An 18,064-nucleotide genomic window follows, 5' to 3' on the forward strand; every position below is an offset into this window, starting at 1 on the left:
TGGCTGTTTCAGTGGGAGCTTTTTAGGACCTCCTCTCTCATGCAGAGAAGAAATCCTAAGCAGCTCTAGTAAAGGACTGGCTGGGAAAGTGCTGTTTATTTCTGGGGTATCAGTGAGGTGGGAGGAAGGGGCAGGAAAACTCCTTATTTCTGCTTCTAAATCTAAGAATGGAAGCTCCCTGCTCCTTCTGTGGCTACAGCCTTAGACAAATCCAATGAGACCAGTACAGGTCCTGAGACCACTAGGCTAATCCCCATGACCCTTTCAGGGATCTGAACATTCAAAACAATTTTATAATAATACCAAGAAGCTATTTACCTTTTCCACTGTCATCATCTCGAGTGTGTGTGTGTGTGTGTGTGTGTGTGCGCGCGAGAGTGTGGTGGTGGTGGTGTTTTCCAGAAGCTACTAGATGTGGGGGTCCATCTGACAGCTCTGGGCACATGTGCTGTATGGTCCTGTGGTTTAATTTTTCCAGGTTTAATCTGGGAGGTGAGGGAAGCAGCAGAATTGGTTCTTAATTTAAAGTCTGAGGTATGAAAAGGACAAGCTGATGTATCATAGGGAAAAAAAAATAGTCTGTCCCTGTCTTTTCTGATCTGGTTGTTCTGTTGGCCTTATCAGAACTGCCTCAGGGCCTGAGGCAGGCATGCTGGGGACTGGGGAGAAGGTGACACCCTGGGGGCTGGGCTGGGCTGGGCTGCCCTCCAGGTGCCCCCTGAGGTCCCGGGAGTCGTTCAAGGGCTGAGGTGCCTCTGGCGGGACTTCCCTGCTCTGTAGCTGCAGCGGGAGCAGCGTCATGTCTCTGGCACAGTGGTCTGAGGGCCACCTCCTGTCATTTTTGTTTGTGGGTGTGTGTTTTTTTTTTTTGTCTTCAGTTTGAGGTAGTTGAAGAGCGAAGAGTGAGCAGGGGATGTGGGCTGGCTTTCGTCCCAGCCCTCAGGGGTTGGGGTTAAAGCGTCTGAAAAGCAGCCAGGGTGGATTTGGCGCTTTCTTCCTCCTGGACAGACGCTTCCACTTTCAGTTGTAAGCGACAAACCAGGAAGTGAGGTCCCCGAGCACGTTCGGAAGCCGGCCATGGCCTCGCTCGGGGCGGGCAGACGGGGCTGAGCTGGGCCCTCGAGCCGCGCCAGCTGCCTGCATGGAGGCTCGGAAGCCACCCTGTCCCTGCAGGGCACAGGGCTGAGGGGGGAACAGGGACTCTCGGGCCAGGAGGAGCCTGGATCAGGAAGCCCGGGTTGCTGGAGCCACCCCGAGATGCGGCCCGCCTCCCAGGGTAAGGGGACGGTATGGGGGGGGGTATTTAGCAAGGGGTCTTGGGAGCGGGGGGGGGGGGGCAGAGGCCAAGAGCGCATCCTGACCCCCAGCTTCAGGGAATCTAGAGCTGGCTGTGTCCCAGGCACATGTCAGTGCACTGCCCCCTGGCACATGTCTAGGGGACACCTGTGAACCCCCCTCATCAGGAGGGGGCAGTGGAAGGAGGGATGTGGGACCTCTCTTTAGGGAGGTGACCGGCAACCGAGACCCGGTTTTCTGGGCCTGAGCATCGGCCACAGCTCTCCTGCGGGCCCCCGATTCTCATGGAGGACCTTGGCTCCTCCCTGGGTAGGAGCTGGGGACCGCCGGCATGGGTTGGTTCTGGTGAGGCTGGGTCTGTTTCAAGGGCCTGGGCCAACACTTGTGTCTCAGATGAACTTCAAGGATGTCGGGAGTGGCCTTAGGAGGGAGCAGGCCTTAGGAGGGAGCGGGCCTTAGGAAGGGGCTCCGCCGGCCTGCCTGCCAGCTCCTGCGGGTAGCAGGCTTTGTGGTGGTTTGAAACATAGGATTGAATCTGTAGCTTCAACGTGTAAGCGACTCTCGCAGAGGCAGAGTCTTAAAGATAATTAAATTAAACTTGATTTAATTTTAAAAGTAAAAGATTGGTTTAGTAAAAAAAGAAAATCAGAGCAATTGGTTTTGCTCGGTCCCTTTTGCCACAGTCCAGCACGGGAGGTGCTCTGTGGTGCTTCCCTCTCATAAACTAGGGCTTGACATGAACATAGAATAATGTTGGGAGAGGTACGGTATAAAATTTGGTAGGTATCCCTGTGTGCTTGGCACAATGAAAGGAACAAAACCCTAAATAAAACAAGAGTCACACATGCTTATAGGACAGGCAGGTAATATCGCTAAGTAAAGCAAACGGCACAGGACAAGATGTAGCCAGAGGGGGCTCTGGCAGAATGCAAGGCAGGCATACCCCGGAAAGAAAAACACATTTCAATTTCTTTTTCTTTTTCTTTCTTTGTTTTTACAAACCAAACAATGTTTTTGCCGGGCATTTGACTTAGATCCTAACCTAAAGTAGTCATCTCTCCCAGGCTATATTCTAACTCTTTGAGGACAAAATACCTACAATAAAATCCATGTATCGAGTTCCTAAGTGCTGAGTACACAGTGGGGCCACAGATTCTGCAGGGAGCCTGGGGGTCAGGGGAAGGACAACATCAGGGAGTGAATGGAGGGGAGAGGGAAGATGAAGCCAGTTAAGGGCCGGCTCATGGTAGAAATGCTTACATTTTTTTCTTTTTCTTTTTTTAACCCTCACTCAAGGACACATTCATTGATCTTAGAGAGAGAGGAGGGGAGAGAGAGAGAAACATCAATGTGAGAGGGAAACATTGATTGGTTGCCTCCCTCACACGCCCCAACCAAGAGTCAAACTTGCAACGCTCTTGGTGCAGGAGGCAATGCTCCCACTAACTGAGCCACCCAGCCGGGCAATACTTACATTTTATTAAGACAGTCTTACGAGGTGGATGGTTTCACCATTGCATGGTTAAGAGAGCAGGCTCAAAGAGGCATGGCAACTTTCCCAAGGTCACAAAGCAACCAGTTGTCAAATGGGGACTGAAACTGATGCCAAAACCATGCTCTATCCACTCATGGGCAGAGTTAGCCTTTCTTCAGATTTCCTAGAAAGTTTTATTTGTAATAATTTTTTCAAGTATGAGGATCTGGGCAGATACTGAGCTCACATATTTATTAGATATTTTCAGGTTGACAGTTTTCTAGAACGGCAATTGTTACCGGTACCATTCATTAAATATATTCTATGGGGCAGTGCTGTCCTGCTTTATGGGGCTTTTCTCTTTTGATATTTAAAATAGTCCTGTGAGGTAGGTACTTTGTTTTATCTGTAGAAAAAGTGAGATTTAGGAAGAAAGAAACTGGACAGGTATGAAGAGATCAGAGGTGGAATTTGAACTCTGACTAATTTAGTTCCGAAGGCAAGCTATGCCTCAGGTTCTGATGAACCTAGTGTGGTGCCTGGGCCAAAGAATTAGAAATTGGGAGGAACCCTCCCTTGGCAATCCTCCCACTTCAAATCCAGAGAGACAGAAAGCAGATTGGTGGCTGCCAGGGACTGGGGGGAGAGAGGAATGCGGAGTAACTGCTTAAGGGGTACAGGGTTTCCTTGAGGGATGGTGAAAATGCTTAGGACCCAGACAGCAGTGGTGGTTGCCCAGCACTGCAAATGTTCTAGGTGTCACTGAATTGTTCACTTTAAAAATGGTTGATTTTATGTGAATCGCACCTCAGAGAAATCCTCCCACCTCCAGGCAGCGGAATTCCCAGGCCAGGCTTTGGTAATATTTTGGAAACCAGGAGTGAAGTGTCTGCTCCTGCCTGTCTCCTATACCTGCCCGGCGATGTGATGCACTGACCCTCATTTGGGGTTCAGCCTGGGGTGATTCTCATGCAGCACCTTGCAAGGGTGATGTGTCCCCAGCCGCCCTGACTTGATCCATCATTGCTAATGTCACACTCTGCTGTAAACTCCTCTAGGTCTGTTTCTCCCCTGGGTGACTATGTCCTGAGGTCAGAAATGGCCCCTCACTCCTTCCCTCTGGCACAGGGCCTGATATTTCCCAGGCTCTTACTTCATTCATGTTGTTTGAATAAATACAGGAGTTTTGGAAGGTGAAGCAGCCCTTGTACTGCTATGGGCAGGCCATGGTATTCCCCCTCTTCTGGGTTTCCATGGGTCATTCTACTATAAGAGTTATGAGGTTGTAAAGGGCTTGCAGGAGAATGCAGGGGTGGGACAGGGTCAGGGGAGACGGGTGGGTTAGAGCTCAGAGGTGTACCATGCCCTCTCCAACTAGAAATCCTCTGTTTAAGCAGAAATGAGGAGTTGTTAAGACCTTTGCATGTAAGTTGAAAGACAGTTATGGTATGAAGACCATGATTATCTCTTCTCATTTGGGACATCTCAAAACAGAACATCTGATATTGGCAAGGAGTTAGAAATTGAGGTGAGTGCAAGAGGAGAAAGGGAGCTAGTCTACCGAGGACTTCCCATGTGCCCTACAGTGTGCCCCAAGGTCCACCCACAGTATCCCTTTGGAGCGGAGAGAATCACCTGTCCCTTCTTGTGTGCAGCTGAGGGAAACGTAGGCTCAGTGACATTAAGTAACTGCCCCCACAGCCACACATCTAGTAAGTGATAGAGCTGTTGCTCTGGTACTTGGAAAAGGCAATGGCCTTGAAAGTTTGCCCCTGGAAAGGAGACTATTGGCAATAAAGCTTTGCAGTTTGGATCTGGTGACTCCTGACCATTGACTGAACCAGGTAGCGCAAGGGCTGATTCTGCGGAGAGCCCAGGTAGGGAGGTCTCTTCCACAAATTCTTGCATCATCCTGACTTTATCCTGCCATGGTGGCGGGGACCTAGCACTTTGTCCAGGCTCTCTTATCAAATCCAGTAGACTTCTGATACCAGTTCTCCTGAACTCGGTGCTCTCATAAATCACTTGGTCAGCAACAAACTTAGGAAGCCTTTGGGGGAAGCTTTTCCTCAGCCCTACCCTAAGGTGATTTGTGGAAAACCTAATGGTACATCTGTGATCCAGTTGGATTTGTCACTGCCTGTCACCAGCCTATCAATGAGTGACTCAACAAATATCCTATGCTACCTTCATAGACTGAGTTACTGGACCTACTAAGGACTTTCCTATTAAATACCACTCAGCTCAACTGGCCAAGGCCTGGCACCCCAAGGCTCTCTGGTGTTTGAGAACTGAAATGATTTCAGTGGTGTGGTATCTACACCAGGCTCCAGACACTGTCTCATTCAGCCTTCTTAGAGGCTTTTTCTTTTTCTTCCCTTCAACTAAAGATGGATCTACCTCCATCAGAAATATCTTCACCATTTCCAGTCCCCATATGTCCTGCCTGTCTTGCGTTAGTGCCTCTAGCCACATTAGCTGTCACCCCACATCTGGGTATCCTATTCCTCCCTTCTACTGAGGTTCATCCAACCTAATGTGGTGACTGGTCTCCATGGAAACAGTGGACAGGGAGACCCAGACAACAGCTGAGAACATTCTCTGGCCACAGTAGCCCTGGCTGGACTCATAGCTGGAAGTTTATTGGTGTCATCGATAGGGTCGTTGTCCTTGATCCTAGAAATGGGACTATTGGCAAAAAAGCACAGGGATCAAGGACTGCACATCCTTGAGGGCCTAAAGCTCCGTGCCTCTACTTTCACCTACTTCGTCTACACTAGCCTCTCCCTTCTCCAAATTCATTAGCCTGGGTCCCACACACTGAATCCTCCTCTAAGTATTTTCAGTGTTCGATAGACCCGTAAGCCCCCAAAAGGCAGAAACTATATCTTCTAAGTGTCTACCTCTGCACATGGCACAGTGCTGGGCACACAGTGGGTCCAATATCTTTGTTGGCCTTAAAGTAAATTATACGTAAATTTAAAGTGCAGAGAATAAACATATCTCTTGCCATGCACATACTTCTCCGGCCCACCAGATGCTCTCAGAGCTGGGGTACATCTGGTAGAGCATTTGTTTACTGCCTGGAGAACTGGCTTTATCCCCTACTATGCACTCCACTTGTGCTTTCCCCACACTAGGCACACTGTCTAGCATAGAGTAGGTGCTCAAATATTCAGATGCTTGCAGAATGAGTGAACCTTGGCCTCATTCAGGTCAGGCTGCTTAGCATTGTCCTGGCCAGGGCATGAAGCCCCTGGCCGTGGCATGTTGGAGGAGGGCTCAGCCGATTCTGCCCCCTCTGAGAATAGGTGCACATCATGTGATTGCAGGATTGAATTCTGCTGCCTGTTTTCTTCAACAGATCCCCTTCCCTAGTTACCTGTCTCTGAACCTGTGCCAGTGGCGAGTGAAAGGGGAAAGTGACTCTCTGGCTCTTAGTGGATTCCCGCTCTGTCTCAGGCACTGTGTAGGGCACAGTAGAATCTGAGAGTCTGGGAGCCTCTGCTTAGATGTGCTCAGGGCCCAAGTTATCCACTGAGCCATAGGAAGCCTCCCTGAGACCCAAATCCTAGGAAAAAGCTGGTCCTACTCCATTTCTCACAACCATCCTGAGCTCCAGTTCCTGTAGCTTTTCCTGTGCAATTTGGCAGCAAGGTATCCCCAATGGATACACATCAAAACCCTAACAATTTATTTATGGGGTGCTTGCTGACGAGTCAGGGGACCTCTCCCAAGCCTGGCCCTCGCCCTTCCGCTGCCAGCTGCCTTACAAATTGGAACACTTACGTGAGGCCTAGCAATTGGGCTAGGAGCGAGCGAGGTGTAGGAGCTTCATATCACTTTCCTCTGTTAATTATTAAAACTCTCACAGATCTTTCCATGGTATGGAAATGACTACTCAGCCACCCTCTGAGGTTTTAAAGGGGATCTTCTTTGGTAACACTGTCTTCTTGTCCTGCCCAGTATGGCCCTGTGGAGGTGAGAAGGGCCCTTTCTCCTCTGCCTCGGGCCATCCCCTGGTGTGTGTGCTTCAGAGCACACTGGGTGCCAGGCCCCAGAGGAGGAGAGCCATGTGTGGCTGGTGACATGTCCTGCCTGGCAGGGAGGGCTGCTGCAAGTCGCCTGGGCACCCGGGAGCCGGTGAGTGGCTGCGAAGTTATCTGTAGGCTCATTAATCAGGAGCTTATGCCAGCCTCTTTCCTCAGCAGCTCAGGCCCTGCAACTGAAGTTTGATCTCTGCTCTGGTTTCTTATCTGCTAAAGAAATGAATGAAACGTGTTTCTGCCCCCAGAGCTGCTGTGCACCTGGCTTCCTCGGGGCCGAGAAGCACTGTACACAGCGCCAGCGCTGGGGAAGGGCGAGTGCGGCTTCGGTGGTGGGACAGCTGTGTGTTAGAAGCAAAGCTCAGGCTGCCTTGTCTGGGGTCCTCGCAGGAAGTGGCCCCCACACACCGGAAGGTGGTGGAACTTTCTAAGTCAGCTGCGGGAGTCCAGAGGCAGAATGATTAGGAGTTGTTCACTTTATGGTTTGTTTTGTAAAGCAGGCATATTTCAGGTTAAGCGATAAGTGATATATTCTCCTTCCCACTGAGACCGACTCTAACCTCCCAAATAAAAACAAACAAACAAGCCCTGCTGAACCCTGAACCCTCAATCCTTCTACTCTAGTCTATTTTTTTATCCCATAGCACTCTATAATCTGGTTATTATTCAGGCCTGTTGCCAAACTCTCCAATAAAACACAACCCCAGGAGGGCAAGGTTTTCACTGCTGTATTCCCAGAGCCTGGAATGATGCTTGATACAGGGTCCAGCACTGAAATATCTTCGGCTGAATGATCGAATACCTGAAACTTTCTGCAAACTCCATTCATGACGTTCCCTCTTCCGCCTGTCTTTTTCTATGGGGATTATGTGTTCTGCAACACAAAAGCATACACAGTGAGTGGGTTTTCCCCTCTCCTTTCCACATCAGGGCACACAGATCTTCTTTATTTCTTTCCATACCTGCCAAGCGTTGCACTGCGTGGAAGTGCTATGATTTATTTGGCTCCTCTCTTATCTAGGAAGGCTTTCCTGGTCTACTACACTTCTGTAGATTTAATGGTAAACAGAAAGGCTAATACATGAGACTATGCATCCGGCATTGTTCTAAGCACTCCGCAGGTACATTAACCCCTTTATCATGGTGACAGCCTTCTGAGGCATATATGATTGCCATTTTGCAGATTAGAAACCACGCCTCACTTACCTAGCGCAGGTCACAAAAAGAACCAAGCAGGGCTTGAACCCAAGTAGTCTGACTCAGCCCACATCCGTCCGTGCCACCTCACGCAGCCTTGTGTAAGGTGCACTGCATTGGACTGAGCTGGCATCTTCCTGTAGGGTAAACTGCCAGCAGAGTCATCGGGTCAAAGGGCACACATCCCCGGCTGTGGTCCAGGGCAAGGGGCACATCTGTAAGAAGGCTGCGCCACATTTACATCTCCATGTCTAACCACATTTTGCACGATTTCATTACGACTAGCCTAATGGATGGGGGAAAGGCATTTCATTTAAATTTGCATTTTTTAAACTATGAATGTTTTTCCTTAATCTTATGTAACCTGCTTTGCCCTGAACTTTCTGGTCGTGGCCTCTGTCCTTTGTTTCACTGGGTCGTGTTTGCTTCTCATTTATTGCTGATTCCTTGAGAAAATGAGCTCTTGGCCTGTGTGGAGTATTTAATACTTTTCCCAATTTACCTTTGACTCTGTCTCTGATGTCCTTTCTGAAGGGCAAGGTTTTTTTTTGTTTTTTTTTAATATATCTTTATTGATTTCAGAGAGAGGAAGGGAGAGGGAGAGAGAGAGAGACATCAATGATGAGAGTCATTGATCAGGTGCCTCCTGCACGCCCCCTGCTGGGGATCGAGCCCGAAACCAGGGCATGTGCCCGGACCGGAATCGAACCCTGATCTCTTGGATCCTAGGTCGTTGCTCAACCACTGAGCCATGCCAGGCCGGTCAGGGCAAGTATTTTTTTTTAATTTTACGTAATCACACTTGCCAACATTTTTGTGGATAGCTTCTAGGTTTTGTGTCAGTCTTGAGTTTTGCCCAGACCAAAATTGTAGAAAGGTTTCTTGCAGACTTTTTATTCCCAATACTCTTATAGTTTTCATTATTTTATATTAAGTCTTCGATCCATCTTGAACTTCCTTTTGCTGTGGGAGGAAGACAGAGATCAGCTTTGTGTATTGTCTCTGAATGGCTAGGTAGTTGTCTCAATGCATTTATGAAAATGAAAAAAATCTATTTTAATTTGAAATGCAATTTAGTATTTAATAATAGACCCACTGGGAGTATTTTAAGATTCTTTTGTGACAGATTTGTCCACTCATGACCAACAGGAAACTTCCAAAGCTCTGTAGTAAGCACATGTGTTGTGTTTACTTTCCTCTCTGACCCGCCCCAGGCCTGTTATTTTTCAAAAGTTTTCTGACTTTTTTTTTGTGAGTTTTATTTTTCTGGGTGAACTTTAGAATGAACCTTTTAGTTCCTAAGAAAATCTTGTTGGTCTTTATTAGGGTTGCATTAAATGTACAGATACATTTAGGGAGATAGGACCCCTTGACTATTTTGGGTATATCTTTCCACTTTTCAAGCCTTCGTATGTCCCTCAAATATAATTATTTTTATTATAGGTTTTACACATTTATTCTCACATATGCTATTTTGAATGACTTATTTTCTATTATTTTCAAATTAGTTATTTGCATGAAATGTAAGAAAACTTTTGATTTTCTGGCTGCCAGTTTGGTAACTGGCCACCTTATTCAATTATTTCATGGTTTCTAATTGCCTCTCATTTTCTTACAGGGTTTTTCAGCTTCACTTCTAAGCTGCGTTTGCTTTTTAAATTGAGAAATATGACAACAAATTTTTATTGCAGATACAACTGAATCTTGGCCCTTCTGATTTCTGAGTCATTCTAAACAGCACAAGCAGCTGAGAATTACTCTCCTTAGGGACCAATGCTTTTCAGTATCAGGCTTTTATCTGACTGTTTAAGTTTTGTGAAACAGGATCGTTGTCTCAAATCATGTTCTCTTTTATTGCTTAGTAATAAAAAATTACATTTGATACGGAAGAGTAAACTGGTGTAAAGCCCTTAGTTCCAGGGCCCTGAGGAGACGGGGTGAAGGACCTTGCAATAGGATGCATACCTGGTTTACATGCAGTGCATGTTACGGAAAAGGCTAGCAGATCTTCCAAGTACGCTCCTGTCGACCTTTTGCCGTTACTTTGGAATCTGTCTGGAAATACTGGCTTTGTGGTTAAGGACTGAATTAGGGGTGGCAGGAATTTAGGGACAGTAACAAATGAGGCTGAGTTAGCAACTGAATGTCCGACCAATGAACCTATACAGCGTCTTCAGTAACACACAGGCCGCTTTGGAGTCATGATGAGCTGTGAAAGCTTGCGGCATGGTCTTTAGGAGAGAGTAGGTAACTCCAAATGGAAGAATGTGTTTGTTTACTAATTGGGTGTGAGAACTTAGGGACTCTGGTCTCCTATTTAATGAGCATTCTGTCACCACAGAATAAGCCCATACATGCAAGAGAGTAGAGAAGCCAATCAAATCTACGTGAGTGTGCCACCTTCTAGAGGTAGATTTTTTTAAAAAAAAACTTGTAATTACATTTTACATCTCATTATTGCACAGAAAATAATTAGTTCTTTAGGCCTCAGAGCAAAGATAATCTGCTTTATTGTCTTTTGAATTCCAGAAACCCAGGGCAACAGAATTATTTATTTCTAGGCTGGACTTTCTGCCTACTTACCACTGTACATGACTTTATTTGATAAGATTTATTCTATAGATTCTACCAAGCCTGGAGTTGACTGATCCTGAGTGGTCCTTGATATGCGTTAGAAATACATTCTTCTTACCACCCACCATCCCTAACCCATTGCCTTGATGAATTATTGATTTGGGAGCACCCATCTCTAGATTGGCCAGAATGAGTTTTGATGATCTAAGTTTGGGGAGTCTGGGGGTGTGGGGGAGTTTTACTAAGGAAAAAAATGGGTTCACTGAGAGGATTTAGAACAGACAATTCTGAGCTAGAAAACTGGTCATTCATTCAACAACCACTCATTGAAAGTTTACTGTGTGTCAGGCATTGGAGGCACCATAGTGAACAAAACAATAGTCCCTGTTCCAATGAGAACATCAGTTCATAGGGACAGTGGATAAGGGGCCAGGACTATTTCGGAGAGTGACCAGTGTCATGGAAAACAGAAGGCAAGGTCCATGGTAGTGACTGGGTGAAATGGCAACATCAAATAGAGCGATGAGAGCAAGACACTGAGGAAGTGGCACTGGAGTTGAGACCAGACCTATAAGCCATACACAGCCATTGCAGATCTGGGGCACAGTGATCCAGGCAAAGGGAAGAGTAAACACAGAGGCTCTGAGGTAGACATGGACTTGTGGTTGACCAAAACTTGAATGTTAGGGTAGAAGGGGCTATTTAGGGACTTTATGCAAAGAAAATGAGACTTAAGGAAGAGATGTTGTTCCAAATCTACAAAGAAGCAAAACCCGAAGCTGAATACAGGATGGTCGTAACCTAGACCCCGAGGCTGGTCCTGGGAGCTTGCAAACAGGTCTGAAGGCACAAGGTGACTTTCAGCTAGCTTGGGAATTAATCAGGTTAGGTGCCAGAGGATGGGTGACATGGCTGTGGCCATCCATACCACCAAATGATGGGGGCCCCGGAGTGCACCAAGGGCAGTGGCTGAGGACATGGGTGTCCAGGGGTGCGGGGCAGAGGCACGTCACTGACCGCATCAGAAAGTGGAGGGAGCTCTCCACGCGGGACCGTCCCAATGCGCCCGCCCGCGGCTCGCTCAGCCACCTTCGGATAACCTGGACGGGAGCTCCCAGAGCCGCGGAACGCAACCCTCCTTCCTCTTTGCTTTCCTGCTGTTGCATCGCTCCCTGCCCGCGCTTTCCCAACCAGGAGTGACGCAAAGGGAAGAGGAAATGCCGTCACGCCTGCCGCTTGCAGGGATTCTGTGAAGTGACCAAAACAGGATCGTAGTTTGAGTGACGCAGGACATGTGACAGAAGCGATGGTGGCATTTCCTCTCATTTATTTGAACACGTATGTAAGTGTTAACAGATTCTAAAGGCTAGAATGGTTACCACAGCTTCCCAGTCCAGTGATGGTGTGACCCAACCCGGAGGTCTCGCTCTCAGACCCTCAGTTTCCCCCGTTCACGGTGAGAGTTACATGATATGGGCACGAATCCTCTCTAGCAGTAGGTAGCATTATAAGGTTAAAAACATGTGCGCTCTGTGCATTAAAAAGACTATCAAGATCGTGAAAAGACAGCAGAATGGCAGAAAATACTAATGAATCATAAAGATCTCTTACAACTCAACAAGAGAAAGAGAAACAATTCAATTTAAAAATGGGCAAAGGACTGGAATAGCCATTTCTTTACAGAAGAAATGCAAATGGCCAATAAGCGCAGGAAAAGATAATTTTCAGCCACAAGAAGGGATGGAGAACTGGTACATAACATGGATAAATCTTGTTTTCATTGTTGACAGTATTACCCGTCCCCCATTCCCCCCCCCTTTTACCCCCCTCCCACCCAGCCCCTGCCCCACCCCAGGCCTTCACCACATTACTGTTTGCGTCCATGGGCTGTGCCCATATGCATACAAGTTCTAGGTTAATCTCTTCCAGTCCCCCACCCGCCTCCCCTCTGAAGCCTGTCAATCTGTAACATGGATAAATCTTGAAAATATTATACTGAGTGAAAGAAGTCACACACAAAAAGTCACATATCCTCTGATTCCATTTATATGAAATATTCAGAATTAGCCAATCAGTAGAAACAGAAAGTAAGTTCGAGGTTGCCAGGGCCTGGGAGGAGAAGGGAATGGGGGAGTGACTGCTTAATGGGCACAGAATGTGCTTTCTGGGGTGATGAAAATGTTCTGGAACTTATTAGGGGTGCTGGTTACACAATGAATGAACTACATGTTGCTAAGTTGTATACATTTTAAGATGATTCATCCTATGTTATTTGAATTTTACCTCATTTTTTTTTAAATATGGGGAAGCAGGGAGAGACCGTCTGAAACTCTGTGCCTGTCCTGTTTGAACTGGATACCAGGTCGTTTCGGCTCATCCCCCAGTGCCTTCTGAAATCCGGTGCAGGCGGGAGCTTTGGTTCTGAAACGGGCCTTGCGTTCGTCAACATCTCCCTTGTTTGCAAGGAAGGGGCCAGTCGCGTTCCGTTTGTGGACAGTGTGACCGGTGTGTGTCTAAAAGAAGTGCTTACGGACAGACCACGGGCCAGGCGAAACCACGTGTGTGTTTGTTAATCCCAAACCAGACACTTTCTATTTGAGCCAATAGTTAAAAGTGAGGTTTCATAAAAATCCAGCGCTCCGGGTTTTCTAGGGAGAAAAAAAAAATCTAACCATCTGGTGACCTCGGGTTCACATGACCACATGATAACAATCAGTCAAGGTTGACAGCAGGTGCCGCCTCCCCCCCCTTTCTCCCCTCCCTTTGTGTTACCTGCCAGGCTGTTTGCCCTCTCTCCTCCCCCCCATCCATACTGCCACAAGCGAACACAAATTTCACCTTTAGACCCTCTTTTAAAGCCGCTGTTTGCAAAGTCTCCCATTAAATCTGCCGTCTGTATGAAGAGGGCAAAGTCCTCAGTGGGGCACTTTGTTCCCATAGCCGAGAAGGGGGGTGCAGGTAAGAACTTCTTAATTTGACAGTGGCATTGGGGCAGAGAGATGTATCCTGGAGCCTAAGGCACTACCAGACGGGTGGCAGTGTCACGGGCTGAGGGGAGGGGCTGCCGGTGGGCAGGATGGGCGAGGGCAAAGCAGGCTTCTCCTCCCTTTGGCACCGCTCCTTGCTCTGCCCACTTCACAACCGTCCCCTCTGGGCCTGGGCTGGGGTGGCGGCCTCAGAGTCGCGTTCTGTAGGCCGGCTCCCGAGGGCTCTGTCCCCTGCAGTGTCACTCCAGGTAAGGCTGGATTCAAAAGGCCCCTGCTCTCGGAACCCTGGTGGGCGGTCACAATGGCACCTATTGTTACATAAGCCAGCACCTGTGGGGCCTCGCTTAGGTTTTCCTTTGTCTTCTTTTCCTTCCCCCAAACACAATGTGGAAGAAACCCAGGAGCTGGAGGCTGTCATCCCAGTCTCTGGAAGTTCAATTTTCCTCCCTAAAATGGAGAGGGACTATTCCAAATTCAGGTGATAAACCAATCAGGGGGGCAGAAAAATGATGGGTGACTCAGGGGCTCTTCCTTGGGACTATTCTCCCTCCCGCACAAAATTCCTAAGTTTTGTACAGCCTCGGCTGGCATGGAGTGCAGTGTGTTACCTGAAGGAAAAAGTTCCAGATCCCTGCTAATGGCAGCTGCCCCACAGTTCAAAGGGCGACTATGATCTTGATCTGATAAAAACTTTTTATTGGGCTTACTTTGCTGTTTTGATATTGAATGTGAATGTTTGGCCTCCTCTCTGAGATACTGTTCCACAGGGCATTGCAGTAAACTTTGAGGAATGTAAATTCTGATCTTCCTTTGCTGTCACCTGTAAGGTGCCAGACAAATACAGTCTCCTTGAACTTGGCGGCTAGTTTCTATAAGGAAAAACTGAGTTGTGGTTTTATAGATTTTAATGGGGACACAGCAATGGAAATGGTAAGTGAGCTTGGACAAGTCACTTTACCCCTAGGAGCTTCTGTATTCTTGTCTGTAAAATGCTACTTGATGGCATTGGTTGGATTAAGTTAGGTAATTCATGCAAACAACTCATCCTGTCATTGGTCCAATGTCTGTGGATCCAACACTTAGAAAGGTCAAAATTCAAAATGTCAGAGTTTGGAGTGAGGAAGTGTTTATTGATGAGAAGGCGCGAACTGAGAAAGTGGGAAACCTAATGGTTCCTCGAATCCATCTTTAGAAAGTACAGAGTTCGAGCTTCTTTTATGTCAAGGAAAGGAAAAATGGGAGGGGCTGTTTTTATAAATTTCAAGCGGCAAGCAGAATTTCTCTATTGTTTACAATACCTCTGTGCGAGACATAGCTGGAGCTATTAGTCTGAAGGCCACGGGAACAGGGAAGCTTGAACAAGATGGGGTTGGGGAGACGGCACAATTCATTCTGTTACAAGCCCAGGGCTTGGCATATAGTCAGTGCTCATGTGTTTGCTGCTGTTATCATCAGTGTGCAAGCTGTGAGGCAAGACTTAGTTCCTAGGACCTGCCCAAACCTTAGTCCCTTCCATTAGAGTAGTTTCAAGCTGCCCCCCTTGGCTGGAAACTACAAGAAAAGCTGTGTTGGAAGAAGCCTTTGTTGTCTTTGGTTACTTGAGATCTCTTCCTGGCCAAGATCCTCAATGCTCACCTGCCACCATTTGTCAGGCCTATTTTCCAGTGCCCTTTCTGCATACCTGATTCATGTTGCCTCCAATGAAAAAGAGTTCCTCAGAGGAGTGTGGGTTGGACATAGCAAGTTATGACGTTGATCTCTGAGCCCCTCCTGATGTTTAAAAAACGAGAAAGCAATGAGTGAGGCATATCTGGCCAGCAGGCAATGTCCTTCATGTAGAGCAATTGATTTCTAAAATCTGTGGGGGTCACCTCTACAGAGGTCCCCTTCTCTGTTTGGTTTATGCTAGGGAAATCCAGCCGGAAGAGTCCTTCTTGACCTTTGGTTCTGCCTGGGCAGGGTAAGATCTCTGGAGCACCCTGCTCTGACTACCAGCTTATGTTGGGTCCAGAACGGTTTCTTCTAGGTTTTGTGGACCAGAAATAAAAGGACAGTCCTTTCTCAAAATTGGGAAATGATTAATGGGTTTCCTTTGATCTTCCCCACCTTGTGGGAGGACAGTCAAGTGGAAGCGGGGTACGGAAGAAGGCATTCTGTCATTTTCAACATTGCTAAGGTGAAACAGTGGGAGCGATTCTGCTCCTGGAGAGGTCCAACCCTGGCTGTTTGGAGGAGTCGAAGCTGTGTGTGTGTGGTATGTGTGTGTGTATGTGTGTGTGTGCGCACGTGCGTGTTCCCTTCTATAAACCTAGAACTATTGAGTAAAAAGATAGTCATTTCCTCTAACTTTCTGTTTCCTTCTCTTTTTTTAAGGCCTCCATTTCCTGCTGCTCTTCACGAAGATGCTTTTTATCTTTAACTTCTTGTTTTCCCCACTTCCAACCCCCGTACTGATCTGCATCCTGACCGTCGGAGCTGCCATCTTCCTGTGGCTCATCAACAGACCTCACCCAGCCGTGCCTGTCATCGATCTCAACAACCAGTCAGTGGGAATTGAGGTAACTTACCCATTGCCGTTTTAGTTCAACACTGATAAAACACAAATTGTGTGTAATTCAAGACATTGGGATAACTCACGAAGGAGGCGGGTGTAGCATGGAAAAGTAAGCCTTTTAGGTTAGTGATCAACGGAAAAATCTATAAATTTAAACTTCTACTGATGACACATTTTCCTTTATAATAAAAATGAAACCTCAGCTAGCTCTTATGATGCCAGTAATCTAGATCGGGGCTGTCAAACTACAAGCCACAGGAAAAATTCACCTTTTAAAAACGGGACTAGCAAGGCAAGAATGGTTTTTGCCTTTTTTTGAAAAACATATCTTTATTGATTTCAGAGAGAGGAAGAAAGAGGGAGAGAGAGATAGAAATATCAATGATGGGTCATTGATCGGCTGCCTCCTGCACCCCCCCGTCAGGGATCGAGCACCCAACCCGGGCATGTGCCCTGACCAGGAATCAAACCACGATCTCCTGGATCCGAGGTCAATGCTCAACCACTGAACCACGCCCAGCCGGGCTGGTTTTTACATTTTTAAAGATATATGTAAAAATGTAAAATACAAATTTTTAAAAAGGGATAGATCATGTGTTCCACAAAGCCTATTTACTATCTACCCCTTTGCTATAAATCAGCGATTTTGAACCAGTGTGCCACAGGAATTTTTTTTTTTACATGCAATATCTGACTATTTAGTCAAGGGAACTACCCTCTTTTCCCTTAGATTATCAAATAAAAAAATGACAACAGCCACCACAGCAATAGCCATCCAGTGTGAATGAATCAAAGTTATACTTATTTTTTTTGTCAGATCAGCAAAAACCGTATTTTTTGGTGTGCCGCAGACTTTTAGTAATCAGTTTATATGTGCCATGAGATGAAAAAAGGTTGAGAACCATGGATGTAGATGATAGATTCAGGATTTGGGGGCAGGAGAATATTTTTATTGAGATGCCCGCTGTCTGAAAATGGTGAGTTATTTAGTTAAATTCCAGCTTTGAGTTAACTTTCATTCTTAAGACAAGCAGAAGCTGAACTTTTCCCTTCAGTTCCCCCAGCTTTCAGCAAATCATACAGCTTTGTCTATCTCTGAGCAAAGGGAAAGCTCCTAGAATGTTCTCTTCTTCATTTTTCATCTTCAGCGCTTTTTGGAGAAAGAAAGAATTCTTGTTGCTTTGTAAAGGTGACCCCCTTCTGACCTTTCATGGAACGTCTTCCCTCTACTTGGGACTCAGATTTGGAGTCACCTGCACTGTCCACCACGTTCCCTTTTACTCTGGTGCGTTCGTAGGTCCTTCATTGAAGACATTGTCCTCTCCTGCTGACCGGCTGCTTCAGGCTGCTTCTCTTTCCAGCCCTTCCTTTCCCACCTGAGTTCCCTAAGAGCAGTCTGTTTGTTGATTTCCTCATTTGAACTTCTACCCACTGACGTCAGACCTTTACTGCTACCATCTCCCCAAACTTCTCTGCATCACTCACAACCTCACTTCCAAATTTAATTTCTCCTTCAGCCTTCCTCTCGATTGACTTGAGACTTCTTAAAATTTCTCCTTTTGCCTTTCATAATATTCTTCAATGAAATTTCTTCCTAATTCCAAGACAGCCTTTCTCTGCCACTTAGGTTGTTTCCTCTCCCCATCCTAGAGTTTCAGCATCACCACCTCTTGGCTCCTCTAATGCAGGGCTTGGCAAACATGTCCCGTACAGGCTGGAGAGTTCGGGCTTTGCAGGCCGTATGGGCCCCGTTGCAACTACTCAACTCTGTTGCTGGAGCATGAACGCACCAGACGATATGTGAAATGAATGAGCGTGGCTGTGTTCCAATAAAACTTTATTTGTAAAAGCAGGTTCCAGCCGGATGTGAGCCCAGACCAGTCTGTCAATCCCTGCTTTAATTCCTCACACCTGAGAAAACCCTTCCTCACCTACC

The 18,064-nt window shown here is 46.9% G+C and overlaps 1 protein-coding gene across 1 annotated transcript in view; it reads left to right on the forward strand.

Moving 5' to 3' along the window:
• Positions 1–1,235: 1,235 nt before the first annotated feature.
• ACSL5 (acyl-CoA synthetase long chain family member 5) overlaps positions 1,236–18,064 on the forward strand; it is a 35,297-nt gene continuing 18,468 nt past the window's right edge. The window contains exons 1-2 of the mRNA XM_087824173.1: positions 1,236–1,276; positions 15,948–16,132. Of these exons, the coding sequence (XP_087680299.1) occupies positions 1,258–1,276; positions 15,948–16,132 (204 nt within the window). The 5' untranslated portion in view covers positions 1,236–1,257. The remainder of the gene's footprint in view (positions 1,277–15,947; positions 16,133–18,064) is intronic.

The sequence above is a fragment of the Miniopterus natalensis genome, chromosome 14 (assembly GCF_054644295.1).
Source record: "Miniopterus natalensis isolate mMinNat1 chromosome 14, mMinNat1.hap1, whole genome shotgun sequence".
Lineage (NCBI taxonomy): Eukaryota > Metazoa > Chordata > Mammalia > Chiroptera > Miniopteridae > Miniopterus > Miniopterus natalensis.